We start from the raw sequence: 21044 nt of genomic DNA, 5'->3' as shown, positions 1-21044 counted from the left end.
AACATATTTCTGGGTTTTACACAACTGCCCAATATTGCTGTTCTTCTGATGCCAAAACTACCAAAACCACTTGTAATCAAGTGGAATCAACCATTAAAGTTTCACTTCATGGATAAGGTATTATTCTGTGCAGTGGATTTGTCAACATCAGCACACTGGCAATATTAGGTCTAAATATAGTGCTTGAAAACAGCTTCATTCAGATGTGTCCAGCTCACAGCTTGTGTACGAGTGCTCATGCAGGTGTGTAAAAACTGCGAATGTAATATTCAGCATGTGTGTGTTTGCACAACTCTGTGTCCCAGTGTCCGTGGCACTGGGTGATCTCCGCTAATGAACAATCTGCTCGCTGAGGTGTGACCAAAGGCATTGTGATGGGAGCCACACGGTGGACTACTGATGCAGTGAGCGAGAGAGATAGAGGCAAATAGAGAGAGAGAGAGAGAGAGAGAGAGAGAGAGAGAGAGAGAGAGAGAGAGAGAGAGAGAGAGAGAGAGAGAGAGAGAGAGAGAGCGAGAGGGAGAGAGAAAGTGGGAGGGAGGGAGGGAGACTGGAACTCAATTCCACACAGACGAACCTACACTGGTTCAGAAAGACGGTCTCTGCTGCACCACACACACACACACAGACACACTGCCGGCTGTGAATTCTCCATCTTATTCCAAATATCTGCAGGTAAGACATGTTTTCATTTGTCTGTCACCTCTCTCTCTCTCTCTCTCTCTCTCTCTCTCTCTCTCTCTCTCTCTCTGCATGTGTGTGTAAATCAGCTGCTCTGTATCTACTGTAGAAATAGGGATGTGTGGGTCTGACTCCAATATGCATGCTGTTACACGCTGAGAAACACAGTCGCTGCAGCCATAGGTAAACACATTGACACACACACACACATATTGTATTTCCCTTTAAAGCATGAAAGAGGGCTCTTGGTTGATCCGGGCGCATAGATGATAATTATAAACAGGAACAAGGAGATCAGAGGGAAATTATAGGCAATGTGTACGTTGGTAGGTGTATTTATTTATTTATTAGTGTGTGTGTGTCATCTGGATAAACCTGAACGATTAACATCTGTAATTTTTCATGAATATCTGGCTTGGATTATGCAATCATATTCATGATTACTCCATTTTAGCATAAGAATGTACAGAAAGAAGGCATGCGTGTGTGTGTTTTGATGTCAGCAAACCAGCAAATGCTCTTGCAAAGCAGGGGTTGTTTGTATATGTGTGTGTGTGTGTGTGTGTGACTGGCCATTTGCATGTGAGTGCAGCACACTCCCACAAGCGGAACAGCGGAGTCCAAAAGGTGCTCAAATCCCGGGGATTAGCAAGACGTCTTTGGCTTCAGCTGTCACCATGGCATAAGCAGCCGATGGAACGCTTGTGTTTGAGAGCGTCTTTTGTAATCAGCAGGTTCACCACATTCATCAGCTTTAGGGCTAACACAAGCATTAGCCCGGCACAATTAATGTCATTCTCAAGCATGGGGAATATGTTTTATGGGTGGTCAAAGTGGGGCTTTAAAGAGGTGGAGTATATGAGGCATGGAAGAAGTGTGGAGAGCCAAAGTAAACCGAGAAAAAGGGGAAAGACTGAGCGAATCAACACGTTTTCACCAGAGAAACGATGCTCCAGAAGATGTTGTTAACAGTAACCGAGAGGACTTCTGCATGTGGAAATTGGATTTGTAAAATGGCCTGTAAAAGAATCACCACAGATTAGAATGGCAAAGCATTAATCTTGTTTGTAAATAGCATGACTCAGGATGTTTTGGTTGTAAAGCTTACAGTAACACACGTCACCTGTTGGGAGTCCTGCCCGTGATGCTGCTCATTTGACCAGAGGTGTGTCTATTCTCGGACACGAGAGCCGCTCTCATTATGGTCAATAATTAGCAGGGACTATTGACTGTAGCTGGTTGCACTATTCCAGTGATGGGACGACAGAGAGTCAAACGAGGAATTAACTTCAGCCTGGCACTGATGATACACAAACAGCTGTAGATTCACGGGGAAAGAATCTTTGGGTTGTTTTGGTTTTATTGGCATGCGATTAAGTGGAATTGCAAGTTACCAAAACTAAAACAACAATTTCTTTGTTGTTGTGTACCGTCTTTCCCAGACTGTCACATGAATTTGCCCTGAGCATAATGGCGACGACATAGATTGATAGATGGATAGTCATACACTTGGCCGCTACGTTAAGCTCACTAACACTTTATAAAGCCCTTCAAATGTACTGCTTTATGCAGAATAAATCCCTGCTGGCTTAAAGCGGCCAGTCAGATTGAATTTGTGCAATATTGACATCCCTGCGTCGCGTCAAAGTCAGGAGAGGACAACAGGAAAAAGCCATATGTTGACTCCTTAGATGGGAGATAGAGCACCGTGATGTTAAAGAGCTGCAATCGGAGCCAACGGCACGTGGGAGGATGCATATGTAAATGAAAGCGCACCTACATATAACCATGAAAATAATACTAGAGTGAGAAGTAGTGCTCGTAAATATGCACGCCCACAACAGTAGCAATTTGCAGGCAGGCAAATTACTCCATTATCCTGGACTGTGTCATTGATCCACGGACCTTCCCGTGCTCATAGCAAGTTTGTGAAATAGTAATGACATGGTCACACAGTCAATTCGTCTCCATTTGCGACTCCTCTCGGTGTCGTGTCTCCATTTCAATCACTCAGGAGCGACACTCTAATTCAGTCACTGCGTTTATCTTACATCTTTCTTTTTTCCTCTACTTTTACTTTCATTCTCAGAGGCGACACTCCTCCCTTCATCTCTTTCTCTCCCGTTAGCTTCACTAACGCTGGCCTTAATATGATCACACAGGGACTTGTAATTCTGTAATACCGCTGTCGGACTAAATTAGAAACGAGGATTTTCCATAGAGAAATATGTTACAGCAGGTTGAAGGCTGATTGAGGACAAGATGGCTGATGGTCCTGGGAGAAGAGAGAGAGAGAGAGAGGGGGGTGAACACACACACACACACACAGACTAAATTGAAAGACAGGAGTCTGTTTACAGAGTTAATAAAAGAGGCTCTGGCAACAAACTAAAATGAGCATTAGGGAGACTGCAGCAGAGGTTACTCTCCTGGACTACGAATGCCTCAACTGAATGTCAATATGGTGTGTCTCTCTCTTCTCTATTGCCCTTGTCTTTTGCTCTGTGCCCTTCTCTTCTGCGTCTCCTTCTCTGTCTCTGCTCCATAGAGCGCACTACAGTGGCATGCCTCGTCTTTGTCAGGAGCCACGAGACAAAACGCAAGCGAAATAATAGAGGGGGACTTGTAAATTCCCCACAGACACTTTTTATAGTTCCTTTCCACTTGCTCTGTTGCCTGTCAAAACCAGACAATGCCTCTCATGCAGGCCCGCATTTGATGTGGTGACGAGTGGTGACAAGACAGTTAAAGACCCAATCTGGAATTAGAGTGAAGCACAAGCTGTGGTGAGGTTTCTTATCCATTAGTGGTTAGCATTGTTGATGATGTGTTAGCTTGATTACTACCAAAACCAGATGTAATAAATTGGAATTAACCATTAAAGTTTCAACTAATAGGAGGATAAGCTATTATTGTATGCTAGTGGATTTGTTTGTAGAGCCAAAAGTATAAAAATAAAAATATTAGGTCTAAATATAGTGCTTGAAAACAGCTGCATTCATTATTTATTAAAAATAATAATAATAATAATAATAATAGTAATAATAATAATAATAATAATAATAATAATAATAATAATAATAATAATAATAATAATAATAATAATAATAATGTAATTGATTTATGCAGTTCTTGACGGGGCCAAAATAATAATATAAAACACAAATAAAATAATAGGTTACCAAAAAGATGTTTATTGTAAGTATTTTAATTTTATTAATGGGTCTCACAATGTGCACGTGAAAGTGGTTGCTCATAGCAACAAACCCACAGAGAATTGCCAACTCTGCAGTTCCCCACAGCTCTATGGAGCGTTTTAGTCTCTTTCGGCTCATTGTTTGGCTTGCAACTTTAATGTTTTGATTCACTCTCACTGCTCTCATCGCCTGCTGCAGCTGTTTTCTTCAAGAGGTTGAACATAATCGAGCTAAAGAGGAGGTTATCAGAAACATGACTCTAATGCTAATAAGTATGGTAGGTTTAACAAAAGTGGAGCAACGCTACAGTGTATTAGGAGATACAGTGGGATAAAGATAATTAGAAAATCATGACCTTGAAAAGTGTAGGTGTATATTCCCATGATTGATTAACTAAAATAAATCCTTTATTAGGCTTTAATATACGATAATAAACTAAATAAACATCTCTCTTTACGAAAAGTTGTTTTCCTGTGTGGCATGACAAGATGAGTCAGCCATCAAACTACTTGAGTCGAATCAAACAAAGTAAGAAATGAAAAGCGTTCACTGTGCTTAAGTGATTGGAAAGAAGAGTATGGCGTACTCTCAATACTACCCAAAACTGCTCTTGTGGTGTTGTTGCAAAATATAAGGAAGTATTTTTGAAGTATACTGGGAAGTGAAGCGTTGTGCGCTCTACACAAGTTTTTTTTTACCACGGTGATAATGAGCTAAAGTGAAATGTGAGAATGTTAGCCAAAATAAAATATTCCCACTGTCTAAATAATTGATCGGTTATGCATCAAATCAACAAAAGGGCGATCAAGGATGGAAGATAATTTGCCCCAAGCTTCAAAACTAATTATAATGTTTCTATAAATAATAGAATAAACTTGGTTCCTCAACAAGACGTCTTTCCCTTTCGCTTTAAAGGCAGAATGAAACAGTTCATTAGCGTTTGAGTAAGCGATCAGAAATAGCTGGCAAAATGTCTTGAAGAAGCCAACAAAGTGTGCAAGCGTGGGTGTGTGTACCTAGTACGGAACAGTACATGTGGGCGAACAAGTACACAATTGCTCTAACATGCAGAGTCAGATCCAAATTCATCTACAAATATATCTCTGCACGCATGAAATGTGACCGTGTGTGGGTCGGTTGGTGCAAGCTTGAGCTCACAGGCATCTAAAAACAACCTCACCTCATCTCAACTGATTTTCATGCTGTTCAGTCGAAATGCTAAAACTGGGGAGTGTGTGGGAAGCTCTATGTTAGACCCCCCACAGTTTTCATATCTCGGCATCTGACTGTGTATATAGGCTGGCTTCATCCCGTCAGGTGGGAGATGGCAGGCAAAGATCCAGCTCAATGAGAGCAAGCCTGAGACTCTTATAGTAGTGGCTGATTGATCTTGTGGATGAATACAAAAGAAAAAGCAAGATCTTAAGAGAGTAGAGGGAACAGGTGTGGATTAGGTCATAAATAAACTGAGGCTGAATGAAAAAAGTGTAAATAACACTCATAAAGAGAATGAGAGCATGTTAGAGAAGCAGGAGCGAACTTCACTCTGATAGTGGATTTCTGTGAATATTGATGGGGGTTTTCTCTCTCACACAAACAGATCTTTCCCTCCGCTTTAAAGAACAAATAAATCTGAGATTGAAAGAGAGCAAGGCCAAAGCTAGGGAGGGAGTTAAGAACAGCTAAAGCATACAGGTTGTTGTTCTCAGAGGGGAAATTCCTTTGGTGCTCCAGTCTTTTCACTGAGGCAACAGACTAGTGACTTTGAACCACTAGGCGCTCCACAAAAGAAAAAGAGGTCCCTCTATTCTTATGTTGGCAACCCAGACCCTAATTCTTCCCTAACCTCCCCCAACTCTACTCACACACACACACACATTAATTCTTGACCACTCTTCACTGAGTAGAATACATATGGATGGAAGTTCTTTAAGTTTAAGTTCTCTAATTGGTCAGTCCGTGTAGCCGCCCAAACACTGCGACACAGCGTGCATGTGAGCAGCAGCATGACATAAATACTGACCCCCACATCTGACGGGACACCACTAATTATGGGGTGTCCATAATACTTAAGTTCTTGTTGTGATTTGTGGTGGGTAACATATATTTTTTAGTCTGCTAACTTAAGCAGTCGCTTGTAATGGATGGCATAGTTTCTATACTTAATTTACTTCACAGTCTGGTAAAAAATAAGCAGGTCACACTTTTCGTCAACTCAAATTTAGCTGACCGAGAGTGGATAAAAAGTGTGTCACTCAGTGTCCTCTGTGTTCTTGTCTTTTAGGCCATTTTGCCGGAGAGCCAGCCAAATCCGCCTCAAGGAGCAGGAGAATGAAGAACAACATGTGACTGATCCGTGCGCTACTGTCGACAGCATGCTTCGCCTCTTCCGGACCTTGGCTTTCTGCTTCTGGTGCTTTTTGCTACTTCACAGGGCAGGCTGTGGCTGACGAAGAGGCCCTCTGGGGACCAACACCACCAAAAGAAAACCCACCTGAAAATAAAAAATCCTCCAACTGGTGGTCAAAGTTCCCTTCCCTGCCAAAGCTCCCTTCCCTGCCAAACCTCCCTTCCCTTCCCTCACTATCCATCCCTATCCCCTTTTATAGGAGCTCGGACAATAACAACAAGGATGCTGCGTTGACCACAACCGCCAAACGTCTGACAGAACCAATCGATCGCTTGCAAGACAACTCGGGTTCAGGGGAAGGCAGCATTTTTGAAGCCTCTGAACCACCCATCACTTCGACTCAAGGGTTCCTAACCAGCGTGATAAGAACAGAATCACTTCCCACAGGGACATCAGATTCTCCACACAGCAGCATAGCGCAAAGCCACAATGACGCTCTTGTTTCAGACTCCTACTCTCACACAAGCAGTTCTATCAGAAACACTCTGTTCACCAACAGTCCCACCATCACAAGCACTCCTGAACAAAATGCAACACATACCCACCCACCGAGGGGCACCACACGAGCAGCTGGAAACAGGATGGGTGCCACTACACAACACCTCCCAGAGGAACACACTGATAAAAAGGAGGCTGAAGAAAAGATCTCTTTGACGATAGCACCAGAAACTACAGTTCCCACTGCCTTGACATGGGCAGCAGCCCAAACTACAACAACAACCCCAGGTCTGGTGGAGACCGCACTGCCCAGCAGACACCCTCTGGGGCATGTTACTCCCACTACGTCCTCAGAAACCATGTTTGTCAGAAAATCACAACACTCGACTGTTGGTGTTTCCCTCCACGCTGGAGAGGCCACAATGCCAGAAACTCTCCCCACTCACAGTGAGGATGACCTGGGCTTCTCTGAGGCCAGATCGGGGCCCACGCAAGAACAGCCGGGGGTAATCACCACTGCCATGTGGATCGATCACAAACTAGTGCCGGAATCCATAACAAGCACAACTCCGAGCCAAAGGGTTAACTTCTCAATAACAGGAGGTAAGCAAAGTTAAACAAATCAATAGTGGCTGAATTGACTCAAGAGATGTGATCAATCATTGGCAGGCAGGTCTTAAGTGTTCAATAGTTGGGTGTCAAAAGGCTGGAGGCAGTTTTGCTCGATCGATGACATTTCTGACATGGTGAGGGTCAAAGGTCCGACATTAGCATAAATCCAGATCTTGTTGAAACCCTGTCAATACTCATTAGGTAGAAGTCCGGAATCAACATTTAGATTATTGCAGTGAAGGGTTATGTGTTGGAATTTCTGCTCACCTTGCTTGAACGGAGTATCTTGAAGGTATACTTAAGATGGTTTGATGTGGTATTACTCTGTGGTAGTTTTAATGGATGGACATTAGCCAAGGCTACAAATCCTGCGGGCAAATATATTTCGGCAACATGACAGCTTTCAGAAACGGGAGTTGTTCCACAATACAGCAATCAATAGGATGATACATCTTTATTGTATTTCCAATTCTTGCTTCCCACATACTTTGAACTATTCAGTAAATTAGTTCCATGGCATCAAAGCCGGTTGTGCAATCTATTGTGGATAGTTAAAAAGCTTTTATTGAGCGATGTGTTGTTGTTGACTAAGTTACATTTACATTCCAAAATTGCAACCAGTAAGTTATTCCTACCACCATATTTAAAAATGTTTTAACTATGCATTCGAGAGTCTATAATGAGTTTTAAAGCCACAATTCCACTCCAGCATTGCATTAGCCATTGCCTCAGTGAAAGGAAGGAAAGAGTATTTAATTGAATGCCGCTCGATTAGGGTTTTGTTTTTCATGAAAATGGAAAGATAATGATCTAAAGCAGCTTCTGGTAGCCGGTGGGTTTCAGGAGTCTTTGATACGACATTGAAGCAATACCTCCTTCTTCAAGGCCCATCCCCCCAACACTGGTGGCAGTCTGGTGTCTGTATGCTTAATGAGAGGTACAGGCACATTTATCATGTAGGGTCAAAGGTTGGGCCAGAAAATGATGAGTCGATTATTCTCGGCTGGGGAGGTTTGGTGTCCAACTGATAAAACCATGAATGTTTGGTGGATCTATACACAGAGAAGTGTCTGCGATATGTAGGACATATTGATATTCTGCAGGTGCATATCGATTAGCTTCTATCATTTTAATGTTGGCAGACCAACAAATGTCTATTAATATCAGTCCAAATACATCTGCTTTAATCCTAATTTATAGTCCCCATATAATTACACAAACCCATAAGCAAAACAATAATGGAGCAATGAAATGACAATAAATTAACAGAAGGATTACCCCTTTTACAATACATACATTTGGTGTCAAAAATAACAGTAAAGTAAACAAATAAATACATTATCCTTACAGTACTAATGCCAAAATGTCATTTTTGCTCATACATTTTATAGCATATTTGTTGATTTACCAATGTGAAACATGGAAATATATATTTTTTATATGTTAGTACTCGGCCCTTCATCTTAAAAATACAGATATCTCTCAAATCATAGTGGCTTTCTGCCGATTTATTAGCTGTTCTGGGGGCTTTCAATCATATGACACAATCTTCTTCTGCGGATGGAGTTGTCATAGAATAGAAGGACTTGGTTCATGTGATGCAGTAAAAAGCTTGAGAGCAGCCACTAAAAGGACCTTGAAATGAGATTGTTTTGTGAACTGCTGTTTCCAAGGTCATAAATGGGCTTTGAGACATACTGTACCTTACAGAGAGCAATGTATTCTGCACAATATGAAAAAGTACCTTAACAGTTCCTTAAAATAAAGGTTGAGAGGGAATGTTTTCTTACAGTGTTGGAATGCAACTATTCCAGTTGTTATATCTCCCACACTGCTTTACGCTGCTTGTATTAAGACTGGTGAATGTTATGTTTTGTCTACAGCGCCCGGTGTTGTGTCTGCACTTGTTTTCGATTGTGCATCGTGTTGCGGCATACAAAAGATAGGGGGCTTCGCTCGGGTAGGGAGAGGCTGCTGTGGCTGTGTTTCAGTATTCCAAGCGCACACTCAGCGAAACCACCTCCTCTCCAGTGGGACCATCCGCTCGCCTGTCGCTGTTCACGGATGCTGAACATGCTTCTCGCCATTTAGTCTCCTCCCTCCCTGCTCCCCTCCTCCTTTTGCAATTTTGTTGTCTCTGTACAAACACAAATCCCTGTCACTTTTTTTCTCCCATGGACAGACATGTCAGCTATTGCTGCTTTGAAGGGTGAAAATGTCCTGACAGGGATCAGAGAAGCTTCTAGTCATCCATGGAGGAATGAAAACCACTAAAATATGGTGCACCCTAGTAGTCTACTTGCAGTGTTTAAACAATCCCACCTTGTCAAAGGGCACAGGAGGAGACTAATGTGAAAATGAAAGCATGGCATTGTCATACATTATCCTAATGTAAACATTCTATCTGTGTGCTGCGATGTCTTTTTAAGCTGCACAGGGTGAATCACTTCCCTGCTGGAGGTGTGGAACATCTTCACCACACACACGGGTGGTTTCTTTATCGATCGAGAGAGTGTTTGCTATGTTGCTCTGCCCTTGAGGAGGCTGTCAGGTATATAAAAAAAAATGGCAATGCTCTGCATGTGTGTCAACTCCTCAACTAAAGGACACACCGACATCCGATAGCAAGGGCAATTATGGGAAGAGAGAGCAGAAAAGAGAACTGGGTGTTGAGGCTAATGTGATGTGGGGGTTGGAGATGTAGGCTTTCTAAAGCAGATAGCCACTGCTGTAAATTGTCTTCCAAAAAGCTTTATCCTGCTCCTTCTTTCCCCTCCTCCCACCCTTTCCATTACTGTATGCTGTACTAATAGGCAGTGGCGAGTCTAGACCCTTAAAACGTTCCATTAACACCTGCAAGGATATATTGTCTCTGTGATCAGAGCGCAAAACCACACAGCTAAAGCACAGCCATTGATAGATTAATTGATTAAGGAATTGGATTTACATGCAGAGTATGTGGCATGAATATCTAATGCCCCAGTCAAGAATTTACATGGAAAAAGGAGATTAATGCAAATGGAAAACTGTGGTGACTTTATATTAAGGTAATCTTCTCATAATGACTCCTTCAGCCAGACTGAGTCAATGAGTTTTAAAAAAACTGGACGGATTAAGGCCTGTTTGTTTTTAGGATTTGACCCACAGCTCTACTAATGCAAATATGTAATTATAGAACAATCTGGATTATTTCTTACCTTTATTCAGACTTCATTTTAAAGTGGGAAAGTGTAATGGAGTTTTAAAATGCCATGAATCCCTTAAAACTAAGCCAAATTAGCAACAACGTGATGCAATTTTGTGCAAGTACATTTGAGATGAGATACCTCAGACGTAATATCCCATCTTTATTCATTTGATCGTGCACATTCGACTCTCTGCTGCACTGCTATCCAAGCCATTCCTCTTCCTCTTATCGCTCTAAGCTCAGTGTGTTTGTTGCAAAGCGTGTATTCTTTCACAAACTCACTCAGGGCTTTCTGTACGTAGATAAAGAAGAGTGTAATGGAGTGCAACATCATCTTTTGTTTATTATTTCTGGAAACTGAAGATAATGAGGAGCCTCTGTAAAACTATACACTGTGAATAACTACCATGCTACAATGGCCATCATTACCTCAATGTTGCCAGATGTGAGTGCTACTTTATATTCAATATCTGTGGATGAAAGCTAAACTACAGAAATAGAAACATCATACTTTAAGGTCACGAAGGACACAGATAAATGGTGTGGGTAAGTACACAGTAAAATGACAATTCAGCACATGTGCAGTGTTGGCCTGCTCAATAAGTAAAATCTCTCACATCCCTTTCTGCTTTTATTTTGCTCCGTCAGCAGACTCTCTGTAAACAGCCGGTCATCAGTAATTTTGCTTGTGATGTGCTAAAGAGATGATTTCCACTCTGAGAGAGTGAGAGAGCGAGAGAGCGCACATATTCCCCGTCCTTAGATCTCGTTAGTAGCAGATCTCGTAAAATGATTAATTGAATTTAATCTGCAGGCACATCAGAGTGTCTGCGCTGCGGATGTGATATGATGCAGTGATCCGGCCGTGGTGTACAGTGTCTCCTTTCAAATCCATGCCACGCTCAACAAACAACGGCTTAACTGTTAAAACAATACAAAAAAACGTTTGAGGAAAGAACTCCAAATGTAACAAAACGTAGTTGCGGTACTGTCATAGCAACTGACAATACATTTGTGAATCTCAGGTTTGGAAAAACTACAAAAATGTCTGCCAACTAGTCATGTTTTATTCATATAACTTACTCACTCACTGATTGACTGTGCATTTTCTCGTGTGCAGACAACATGTAAAAACAGTCCCACTGCTAAAAACAAAATACGGCCTACGATAATAGCTCGCATTGCCTCGTATCTGTTTTATTTCCTAACTCATTATTCACTGACCTCATGCCTCGCGGTCTTCTACTCATGTTAATTCTGAGGTTATAAACTAGCACTGCACCTGATATCCCAGGCTTCATCACAGAGTCAGCTCATCAGTCCTTCCCTAATAGATTCACTCACTGAGGATCGTCCCTAATCTCCTCTGGTCCATCATTCAGCATTCATAACTGCTGCACTGTGTTGCACTGCCTCTGAACACTTATTTAGTGAGTGAACCAAAGGGAAAAGAGATGGAAGTGTCTTACACTCATGACTTTATCATTCTCTCTGTCTCTTGATCTCTTTCTCTCTGTGATCTTTATGATGTCGTCTGGGATCGACCAGGACGTACACACACTTACAAACATGCACACGCACATCAGGATGTCAATGTAATTAGACTACAGAGGGCCAGAGTACTGTGCTATGGATGACTGGCTACAACTAAGTGGGCAATAGGCCAATCCATTTGACAGAACTGGGCTAAGAAATATAGAGTTTCCATGTTCTGCAGAGGGAAGTCTCAGTCATGCTGTGAGCAGCGAACACAAAGGATTCAACTATCTTTTGGCAAGCTCCAAGTTTGCAAATCTGTTTTTCTTAGACTACTTTGAGCTACAATGTTGTGTCCTTTAAATTACACTGCTGATCCCTTCGAGATCGCTCAGAGGTTAAATTGCATGTGTTTTCCCAGCGCTGCCAGGCAAAAAGGATAAGGAGGATAAGGAAGGTGTGGTTCCTTCAGCCGACGGGGATGGTGACACCAGGTTGGCAGACGTCTCCACGCCATCCGCTAATCTGCTAACAACGTTCCATCCAAAGAGCACAGGTGAGCAAACAAATCCTTTGAGATGTAAACAAACACTTATTTCAAAATGTGTTTGGAGCGCCATACTGTTAGAAGGCACCGCACCCTGTTTGTTTCCTAAGCCGGCCTGTAGCTTTTTCAATATCTGTCAATCTGTCAGAGGACTGGCAGATACATTTACCCTGCATCCTTTGCCTGAAGCCACTAATTGCTTCCAACGGGAGAAAACTGCTCATTCAAGCTGTGATTTTGGAGAACTCCTGAGAACAGAAGAGATGGGGAACCATGCCAACTCCATAAACAAAAAAGTATCTTGTATAAAAAACAAAACAACCCTTGATGCAGTGACAATAGCTGCCCTTAAAAAACTGTTATCGCAAACAAGTATTGATTAATTGCTGGCCAATGACAGCATTGTGCTTTAAAATCAGGAGTTGCTGCACACATCAGTTTCAGTAAATAAAGCACTATTTCTTCTGTTTTGGAATCTATTTATGACGGCAGGGTTGTCCAATTGATCTTATTATATATGTGGGATTTATTACCAGGTTAGAGATCAAACATACAAAAACCTCAGGCGCAGAAACTGCTAATAGACTAAATGTAGGCAATATTCTATATTTTCATTAGTAAGTGCATTTCCAACCACTTGGAAGTCTTACTAATGTAAAACGTCAAACGTCTTAGAATATATCGTTTCATTTTTATAAATGGCTCAGTCATTTCCTAAATTACAGCTGGGCAGTGTAGTTGTTTTGAAAACGTTACTCAAACGCAAGAAACCGGGCATTTGTTGGGGACTATTTTCAGCGGCGGATTAATACACGACCGGTTCTATAGTGAGTGTTTACGGCCACAGAGCATTTTATGCAAGATTGACTCAAAAAGAACTACAGTGCCCATATTCATGGGGAATTAATTGTTTTTTTTAATAGCTTTTGGGCAACAGTTTAGGTCTATTCACAGAACAATAAGCTATATCAGGCTTTTCCTTGGATCAATTCATTATTTGGTCTTTTCATGAGATTTATTGACAATAAGAACAATATAGAATACTAGAATGACCCTTTATGTAACAAAAATAAAGTTCTCATAATCCCACAAATCTGGTCTAATATCAATGTACAAATCCTTATGTATTAGACTGTTAGACCATCCATTTGAACTTGACTTCTGGTAAAAAGAAATATGTTTATTAAAAGATTCCCTTTTAGCCCTGTTCACAGGAGCAGATGTAACCTACATTACCTTGCCCAGAATAGCAGATGTAGTCAAGTGATTTTCAAAAATAGACCTGTCAAATGTGCCACTCGTTAATGATGGGGGTCTACGGGGCTCTTGGTGCGTCACGATTGAGTGAGTGAAACAACAATTTAGTTAGAAGTCTGTCTGCAATGTGTCCTGCCTAAAGCAAAAATATGTTGTTGATAATATCGGCTGCAAACAAACACATTTAAAGTCATCATAAAAGCTCTACCATTTGCTTTATTGGACCCACAGCAGGTGCTTTAGCATTAAGTGTTTAGAAAGCAGATAAACCTTCAGATGTCCCAACACACACAACTGGCCTCTTCTCAGTATGCATGAACTTCTCCATGAGCTCCCGCTAAATTGCTTTTTCTGAGGTGAGCCAAATTGAAAATGAAGGCAATCAGTTGAAAACTACATGCAGCTCTCAGTTTCACTATGCAGAATCAACACGCAGCCAATTAAAGATGAGTGCATGGGGTTGTTGCACATTTAACATCAGAAGAATCCTTCACCTTTATTACCTCTGCTGGTCTGCTGATTAAGCCGGCTAATTAAAGCGCCTTAGGTGAGACCTTTACTAGCAAAAACCCCAAAAAATGAAGACTTAAATAAAGCCCCTGTGTACTTATAGTGTTTCCACTGAGAACTAAATGAAACCACTCCTTACAAGAAATTATCTTTGAAGCAAGTCGTGTAATCTGTGCTAACTAAGTGTTCATTTATAATTTTTAACTGTGCGCTATCGGTCTGTATTAATAATTAAGTGAATCGTCTTAAGCCGAAAAAAGAACTTAAGCTCGAGGTTCTTACATCATGTTGCTTACCATTGTTGATCAAATGAAACCTTGATGTAGGATTATGTGCCATGCTATTGTAGCCTAGCATGCTAGGGATGTAAATCCCTACAACAATTGCATCAAATAAAAAATGTTGCCTCTTATGTTTCCAATTAACTTTGGTGATCTTATGATATTTCTCCGAGCGCCATCATCAGGTTAAACTTTTCACTCATCCAATGCTGGTGAACATGGTAAACGTTAGCATTGCCATTGTGAGCTAAACGCTAACTCTAGCATGGCTCAAAGCCCTGCTGTGCCTAAATACAGCTACACTCCCTTTTAGCTCTGCTTTTGATCTACAATCCCAACTCCTGAGAGAAAGATCTAGTTATGTGGCTGCTGAATGCTCTGCTATGTTCACCAGCTATAGTCGCTAACTGTTTCTGTCTGCTGTTTGCTGCTGTCTGTCTAATGTAATGCGTCTGCTATCCATAGCATGGGAGGACTTGTTCCCACAGGAATGTGTCAGATGACCGAGCAGCATGCGGTGGAACGAAACACTCTGACCCTTGCACTGTAGCCACCACATACCAAAAACCTGTCCAGGCCACTCGACCGGCCTGGCAGCTCAGATGTGACGTTTATTGATACGATAACAAAACATGGCACTAATTCAATACCCGTCACAATTTCCACTCAGCTTGACTGGCATGCTAATTATCACCATCGCCCCGGAAAGTAAACAAACAGACGGATGAGTCATTGGCAATAACACTGTACTGAACCCCACCTACGTTATCAGTGGCCCCCACATTCGAAATACCTACAGCTGTGTGTTTGTTTTACACACCAGCCTCATTTCCCACACCACTACCGTCTGTTTTGATAGGAGGACATTGTCAGTGCAGTCAAACAGGGCAGGTTTATTAGAGCACATGTTTAGTGGCCTCATTTAAAGCTAGTATTCTGTACTGACTTAATGTGGAGCGCCACACATTATCAGTGTAGTGCTACAAGTAATGATTATTGTGTTCATTGATTCATCTGTTTATTAGTAGCCACACCTGCGCTACCAATTCGGTCCAGATTGAAATATCTCAAATGCTATTGGATGGATTAATATAACATTTGTTACAGACTTTCATGCTTACCAGAGGATGAATATTATGACTTTGGTGATCCCCTGACTTTTCTGCTAGTGCTACAATGTGGTTTATTCCATAACATCAAATAAAGAGTGGAAAAAATGTCCGTCACAAGTTCGGTGATGTCTTTACTGTGCACATTTCTAAATATGTTTTAAGAATTACAGACACCTCCGGACAATGTTGTGATTCACTTTAGAATTCATTCACTCCCTCCAGGCATATTGTTTATGTTCAGTCCAGTTGCTAAACTGACTTAATGGCCGTACTACTTTCCTGGCAGAACAGCTGGAGTGTGGCACATCTGGCCAATTCTCTTTCCTGCCATATTTGCTCTTAACAATATAGTCCTGTGCGACGCTGAATGAACATTATGAGAATGATACAGCGTTTCACTTTTTGCTATTCACTAGATTTATTAAAGAAACGTCCATCGGTGCAAACAAAGCCTCTGAAAAACTCGTCCATCCTCGTTTTTCCTCCTGTGGAAGATGTGATTAAACTTCAAATGACAGCTCAGGATGTCTGAAATAAATCTGCTGTGTCGTGCTACAGGAAAAGATGCACCAATATCTGACTAGTGCGGTCATATTTCATTGAGCTTGACGTTTTCATCACAACTTGCGACAGGGATTCAGCTCAGGGGTCAAGAGAGGAATGAGGAAAGATTACCTAGACTTTCTGCCACTCTTGAGGATCTGAGGACAGGAAACAAGTTACAGGCTTTGTTCACCAGCGGTACTTGAGTACAGCAAGTGTAAACATTACCAAATCATGCAAATGCGCTGGAAGAGTAAACACTCCAATACGGGCGCACACAGGCATACAATTATACAAATAACTTATTCAAATGAATCCAAGTAAAAGGACCATATGTTGTTTGCATCCCAGCATCATCACAGTAATGGTAGCGTGCTAAAAGCAGACACTCCCTGCCAACCATTTTACTCTCCCCCACAGAGCTGCAGACTTACACATGTTAAATACGATGGAAGCAGCAGCTGCCATGCATTTGATCTATACAATTGGGGGGGAAGCAGAAGCAGAAAACATAAAGCATGGGAAGAGACTTATAAAAATCAGGGCAGTCTACGAGAACAGAAAACTGTCCCAGTTTAAAAATAACAAACCCACCTATGGGAGTTTCCCCTTTTTGAAGGCAGCTGTTAAAGGAAAATCATAAACAAAAGAACCAAATTAGGGAACCAGGATAGGGTGGGATGGGAAATACAAGAATACAACCCGTAAAAGTACATTGAAAGACAGAAGAGAAAGACTTAAACCAAAAAATGCTAAACCACAAAGATCCCACTTTGTTTTATTTAGGAAATGAATCTTAAATCTATAGATACAGGGGTTTTGTGGTGCTGATGTCTGTACATTTAGGTTCTTAAACTGGCACATTACATAATCACCCAACATGATGTATTCCCCAGGCATCGCTGGACATATTTAAATCCTAGACAAGAGCTACGACAAGGCTGCATTTACCGACAATCTTACATAAAAAATAAGTCTCTAATCTCACACAAATTACAGCAAAGTATGTTTATGAGTGTGTGTACTTCACTAAACCTGCCTGCTGTGTGAGTTAATGTGCTGTCAAGTTAATTTATCCCCGTCTCTGCGGTCCATTATTAGCACCTGGCTCTTTATTGAGGAGTGATTGTCTCTGATCTGCAGCAAAATGACTGATGAGCCTGTGTATGAGCAAATGTAGGAAGTGCAGTTAGACGCTGCTTCTCTTCTGCTGCATTTCACTCGCTTTTTTGTTTTAATAGAGCCATTATTAGACTGAAGATCTCAATAAGTTCTGTGCAGTGGTGGGAAGATAGCTTGTGCGTGGTTATGGTTATGTTTTATGGAAAAGAACAAGGTCTATGATGTGAAGCTCAGTGATGTGGAGACTAGGAGGCTGTGAAGTGACTTGTGCTAGGTCTTATTCAAGTCATCCTCCAGTAATTGAACTACAAAAACATGTACGGCGCAGATGAGCTTTGCAGGCGTCTCTGTAATGTTCATGCAAACACATATACACATGGCTACCCCTTAATTTCCAAAGCTAAACCATTTCCTTTGCAGTACCAAAACATGTCTAGCACAATCATAATTAGCTATGCTCGCATGGAAACTCCAGATGGCTTACATAATGCAAAGAAACAAGCTCTGTGGTTCAGAGTGGGCTGTTCTCTCTCTCACACACACACACCCACACCCACACAGAGAGAGAGTTTGAAGTTGCCTTCCTACAAGCTTCTAAACAGGATTAGCACATTAGGAGGAACGCTGGCTTTCACTATTCTGGATCTGAGCCAACTTGTTCTCTAGCTCAGATAGTTTGGACCTTGATTAAATGCTTCTGTGTATTCTCATGAGTGGCCCATTAGTATGCTTTTAAGTGAATTAAAATAGATGTTTACAGCTGTAAGCATTTCCAAGATTTAGGATGTTCTTGTTCAATTACTAATTCAGATGTTAATCTTGTTTTTCCTTCCAGCTATTTAAAGCAAATTTGATCAAACTGAATTTCTACTTTCTTTCCCTGCAGAAACTCCTACTATTCCTCTGTACACGGAAGACTGGTTGGACAACCTGGAGGACAGCGACGGCACCTTACTTCCAGACTGCAATAAAGAGCGTTCCGGGATCTGCAACCTCTCCGACACCTGGGACTACACAACCTCCTCGAACGTCAAGCCAACACAAAACACCCCTGCCACGAACCAATCTGTGAATCCCTACCTGATCCCAGATCCACCCATGTTGTTGCCGCTGTACACCGACTGGAACAGTGCCATGGCAGCTTGGGGCCTGGCCTGGGAGGTGCATGTTTACGGTGCTGGTTGCGTCTTCGTGATGCTCACGCTAGCCTCTGCGCTCAATCTGCTCTGCTTGCCTCTACGATGTCCTTCCGGATGTGGCTACTTTGCCCTAGTCAGCCTGTTTCTATTAGCTGCTGGTTGCACCAGATCTTTCTCGCTCCTGTATGATGCCTATGGCCACCAGGACCGCTTACCCTCCACAGAAGCCTCACTGATACTCTACGAAGCACCGTTTCCCTGCTTGACTGCAGCTTTTGGTCTGGTTTTCCTTCTTCTCTCCATGCGTTCAAGAATGCAGCTCTCCTACTCAGCTTTTCAGAGACCCTGTTTCCTGGCCTGCCTGGTTGTCCTGCACTTTGGTGCTGCATTTGGACCGGTGTCATTACTGAAGTTCTACCAGCAAAAGCCTCCCCTTTGCCTCTTTCTTGCACTCATCTCCCGTGGAGCCTTTGTAGCACTGGCCACATTTCTGTCAGTTGCCTATTTTGTTTTCTACATCTACGTGCGGGCAGATTCAAAGCACATCTACCACCTGAATAACACGTCTCCAACACCTGCTGAGCGCTACAACCGCTGCCCCTTTGCTGAGAGCCGGGACTGGAATCGTGCAGCTGTAACAGTCTGTATTTCAGCATTGTTTTGTTTAGCATGTGCAGGACTGCAGTTTTATGCAATGCTCAATGCTATGGGTATTGCAGGTGGAAAGGAGGTCTTCCATCCTTGGCCCTGGTGGGTTTTTCAGTTTAGCTGCAGATTGTGTGAGCTCGGGGTTTGTCTCACCTTGGCCTTGGTTGTCGCACAACCAGTCTACTGTTCTGACCATCTCCCTGCTGCAGGGAGCTGCTGGACTGAACTGTTGGCGTCCAAGTCGCCCATCCTGCCTGGGAGCTATCAGTGGACCCTGAGCCAGCATGAGAAGCTTGCAATCGTTGATACCTTTGGGCTTGGAGAGACAGAGAGCCTTCCTCTTTACACACTGGTGGATGAGAGGCTTGGTAGCAGTCTGAACGGCCTGGACCTCCTCTACCACAGCAACCGGGCTTTGGCATACAGAGACCTGGACTTGGACTTACAGGGTTCAGGAAAACCTGAAAATGGAGGAGGCAGAGAGCCCTCAGGTGGATCCTCGTTTACCAGTGACTCCACCACAGACCTGCGACCACCTTCGCCTATCAACCTGCGTCGCAGCATAGACGAGGCACTCTTCAGCGAAGCCCTCTTTCCCATGAGCCTCTTTAGCCCTGCTAGGCCTATTCGCAGCAGTGATCTATCCATAAACAACCACTGTGCACTTCTAAGCAACAGCCTCTGTGATCCTCTCTCAGCGGACACTGGCCTTTATCGGACTTCTTCCTGCGTGGAGATGACCTCTCAACCCCAGCCCTCCTGCGCCCAATCTCAAGGAGACACTATTGTAGGTGCTCCACCTTCTCCCTCCCTGTCCTCATCATCCAGCTGTTCATCGCCTGAACAGTGGAGGGGCAGCTCTTCCTCTTATTCCTTCTACAGAGAATCTTTCGGAGGATCCTCGCTAGTCCTCTGCCCGAGCCCAGAGAGACGTGCTCAGCAGCTTCTCGAGCAAGGGGGTATGGGCCATGTGGCATCCTCTGGCCACCATAGCCATGCTGACCCATTGAGGCACTATCATACACTTGGCGCAGCCTCACAGGAGAGCCTGGACCTGGACATATCGTCTGAGGCAGACCGATCCGTGCAAGAGGAGTTCATCAGTGTTTGCAGACAAATCGATGCTTACAGCATCTGCAGTGAGACTATCGATTTATAAAAGGACAGTGTGGTCTAACAAGGTTTACACAGAAGACTTATTAAGGATGTCAGAAAAGTGACTGTCAAGGTTTTTACACCCATTTGGTAGTGCATGGTAGCTTTTGCATTCACCATAAAAGACCATTAGCTGCCGAAATAAAGTTTTTGGAGCTTTGATGAGCTTTCCTATGTGGTCATTAGTGAATGTCTGAGTGTCTAAGTGCCAAGAATGTCGGAATACAAAAGGTAATTTGTAACTTTTACATGTTTGATAAAGGCTGGTTAAGTTTGATAGTTAAATGTTACTATTGATTTTGACTGAGTGGAGATAACAAGAATTTATTTGTACAAATGTTTTGTATTGCATTCCAACATTCCAATAGATAGTACTGTGACTAAAACTAAGCACTTATTAAATACTACTGAAGTCATATGCTCTCAAATGCTAAATACAATTTTTATTAAATCGCGTGTTGAAAAATGGGATTAAAATTAAGTTTGTCAAACTGTAAACTCTTCATGCCAATATATGCCACACATCTTACTTGCAGTTCTGATGCAGCAGTGCCCTCTACTGGTAGAAACGCACACTACTTTACCATATCCTCCTACATGTATCACTAAAGGACTGTGCTTCTACATACACTGACAGCATCTTCTATGACCGGCTTACTAATTTATTTATGTTCAAACATAACTTTGCTCCGCACATTGTTTAATAAAGTTTGTTTTAGAACACTTGGT

At 42.4% G+C, this 21044-nt stretch overlaps 1 protein-coding gene across 1 annotated transcript; it reads left to right on the top strand.

The window, feature by feature from the left end:
• Positions 1-556: 556 nt before the first annotated feature.
• prrt4b (proline rich transmembrane protein 4b) lies at positions 557-21038 on the top strand. The gene is given in 5 exon segments (XM_029461681.1): positions 557-675; positions 6163-6313; positions 6315-7329; positions 12423-12557; positions 18260-21038. Coding segments are annotated over 4 exon segments (3270 nt in total). The 5' UTR covers positions 557-675; positions 6163-6253; the 3' UTR covers positions 20320-21038.
• The last annotated feature ends 6 nt before the right edge of the window (positions 21039-21044 follow it).

Source organism: Cottoperca gobio, chromosome 23 (assembly GCF_900634415.1).
Source record: "Cottoperca gobio chromosome 23, fCotGob3.1, whole genome shotgun sequence".
Taxonomy (NCBI): domain Eukaryota; kingdom Metazoa; phylum Chordata; class Actinopteri; order Perciformes; family Bovichtidae; genus Cottoperca; species Cottoperca gobio.
Note: the sequence above shows the minus strand (reverse complement) of the source record. Positions and strands in the feature narration are given on the sequence as shown.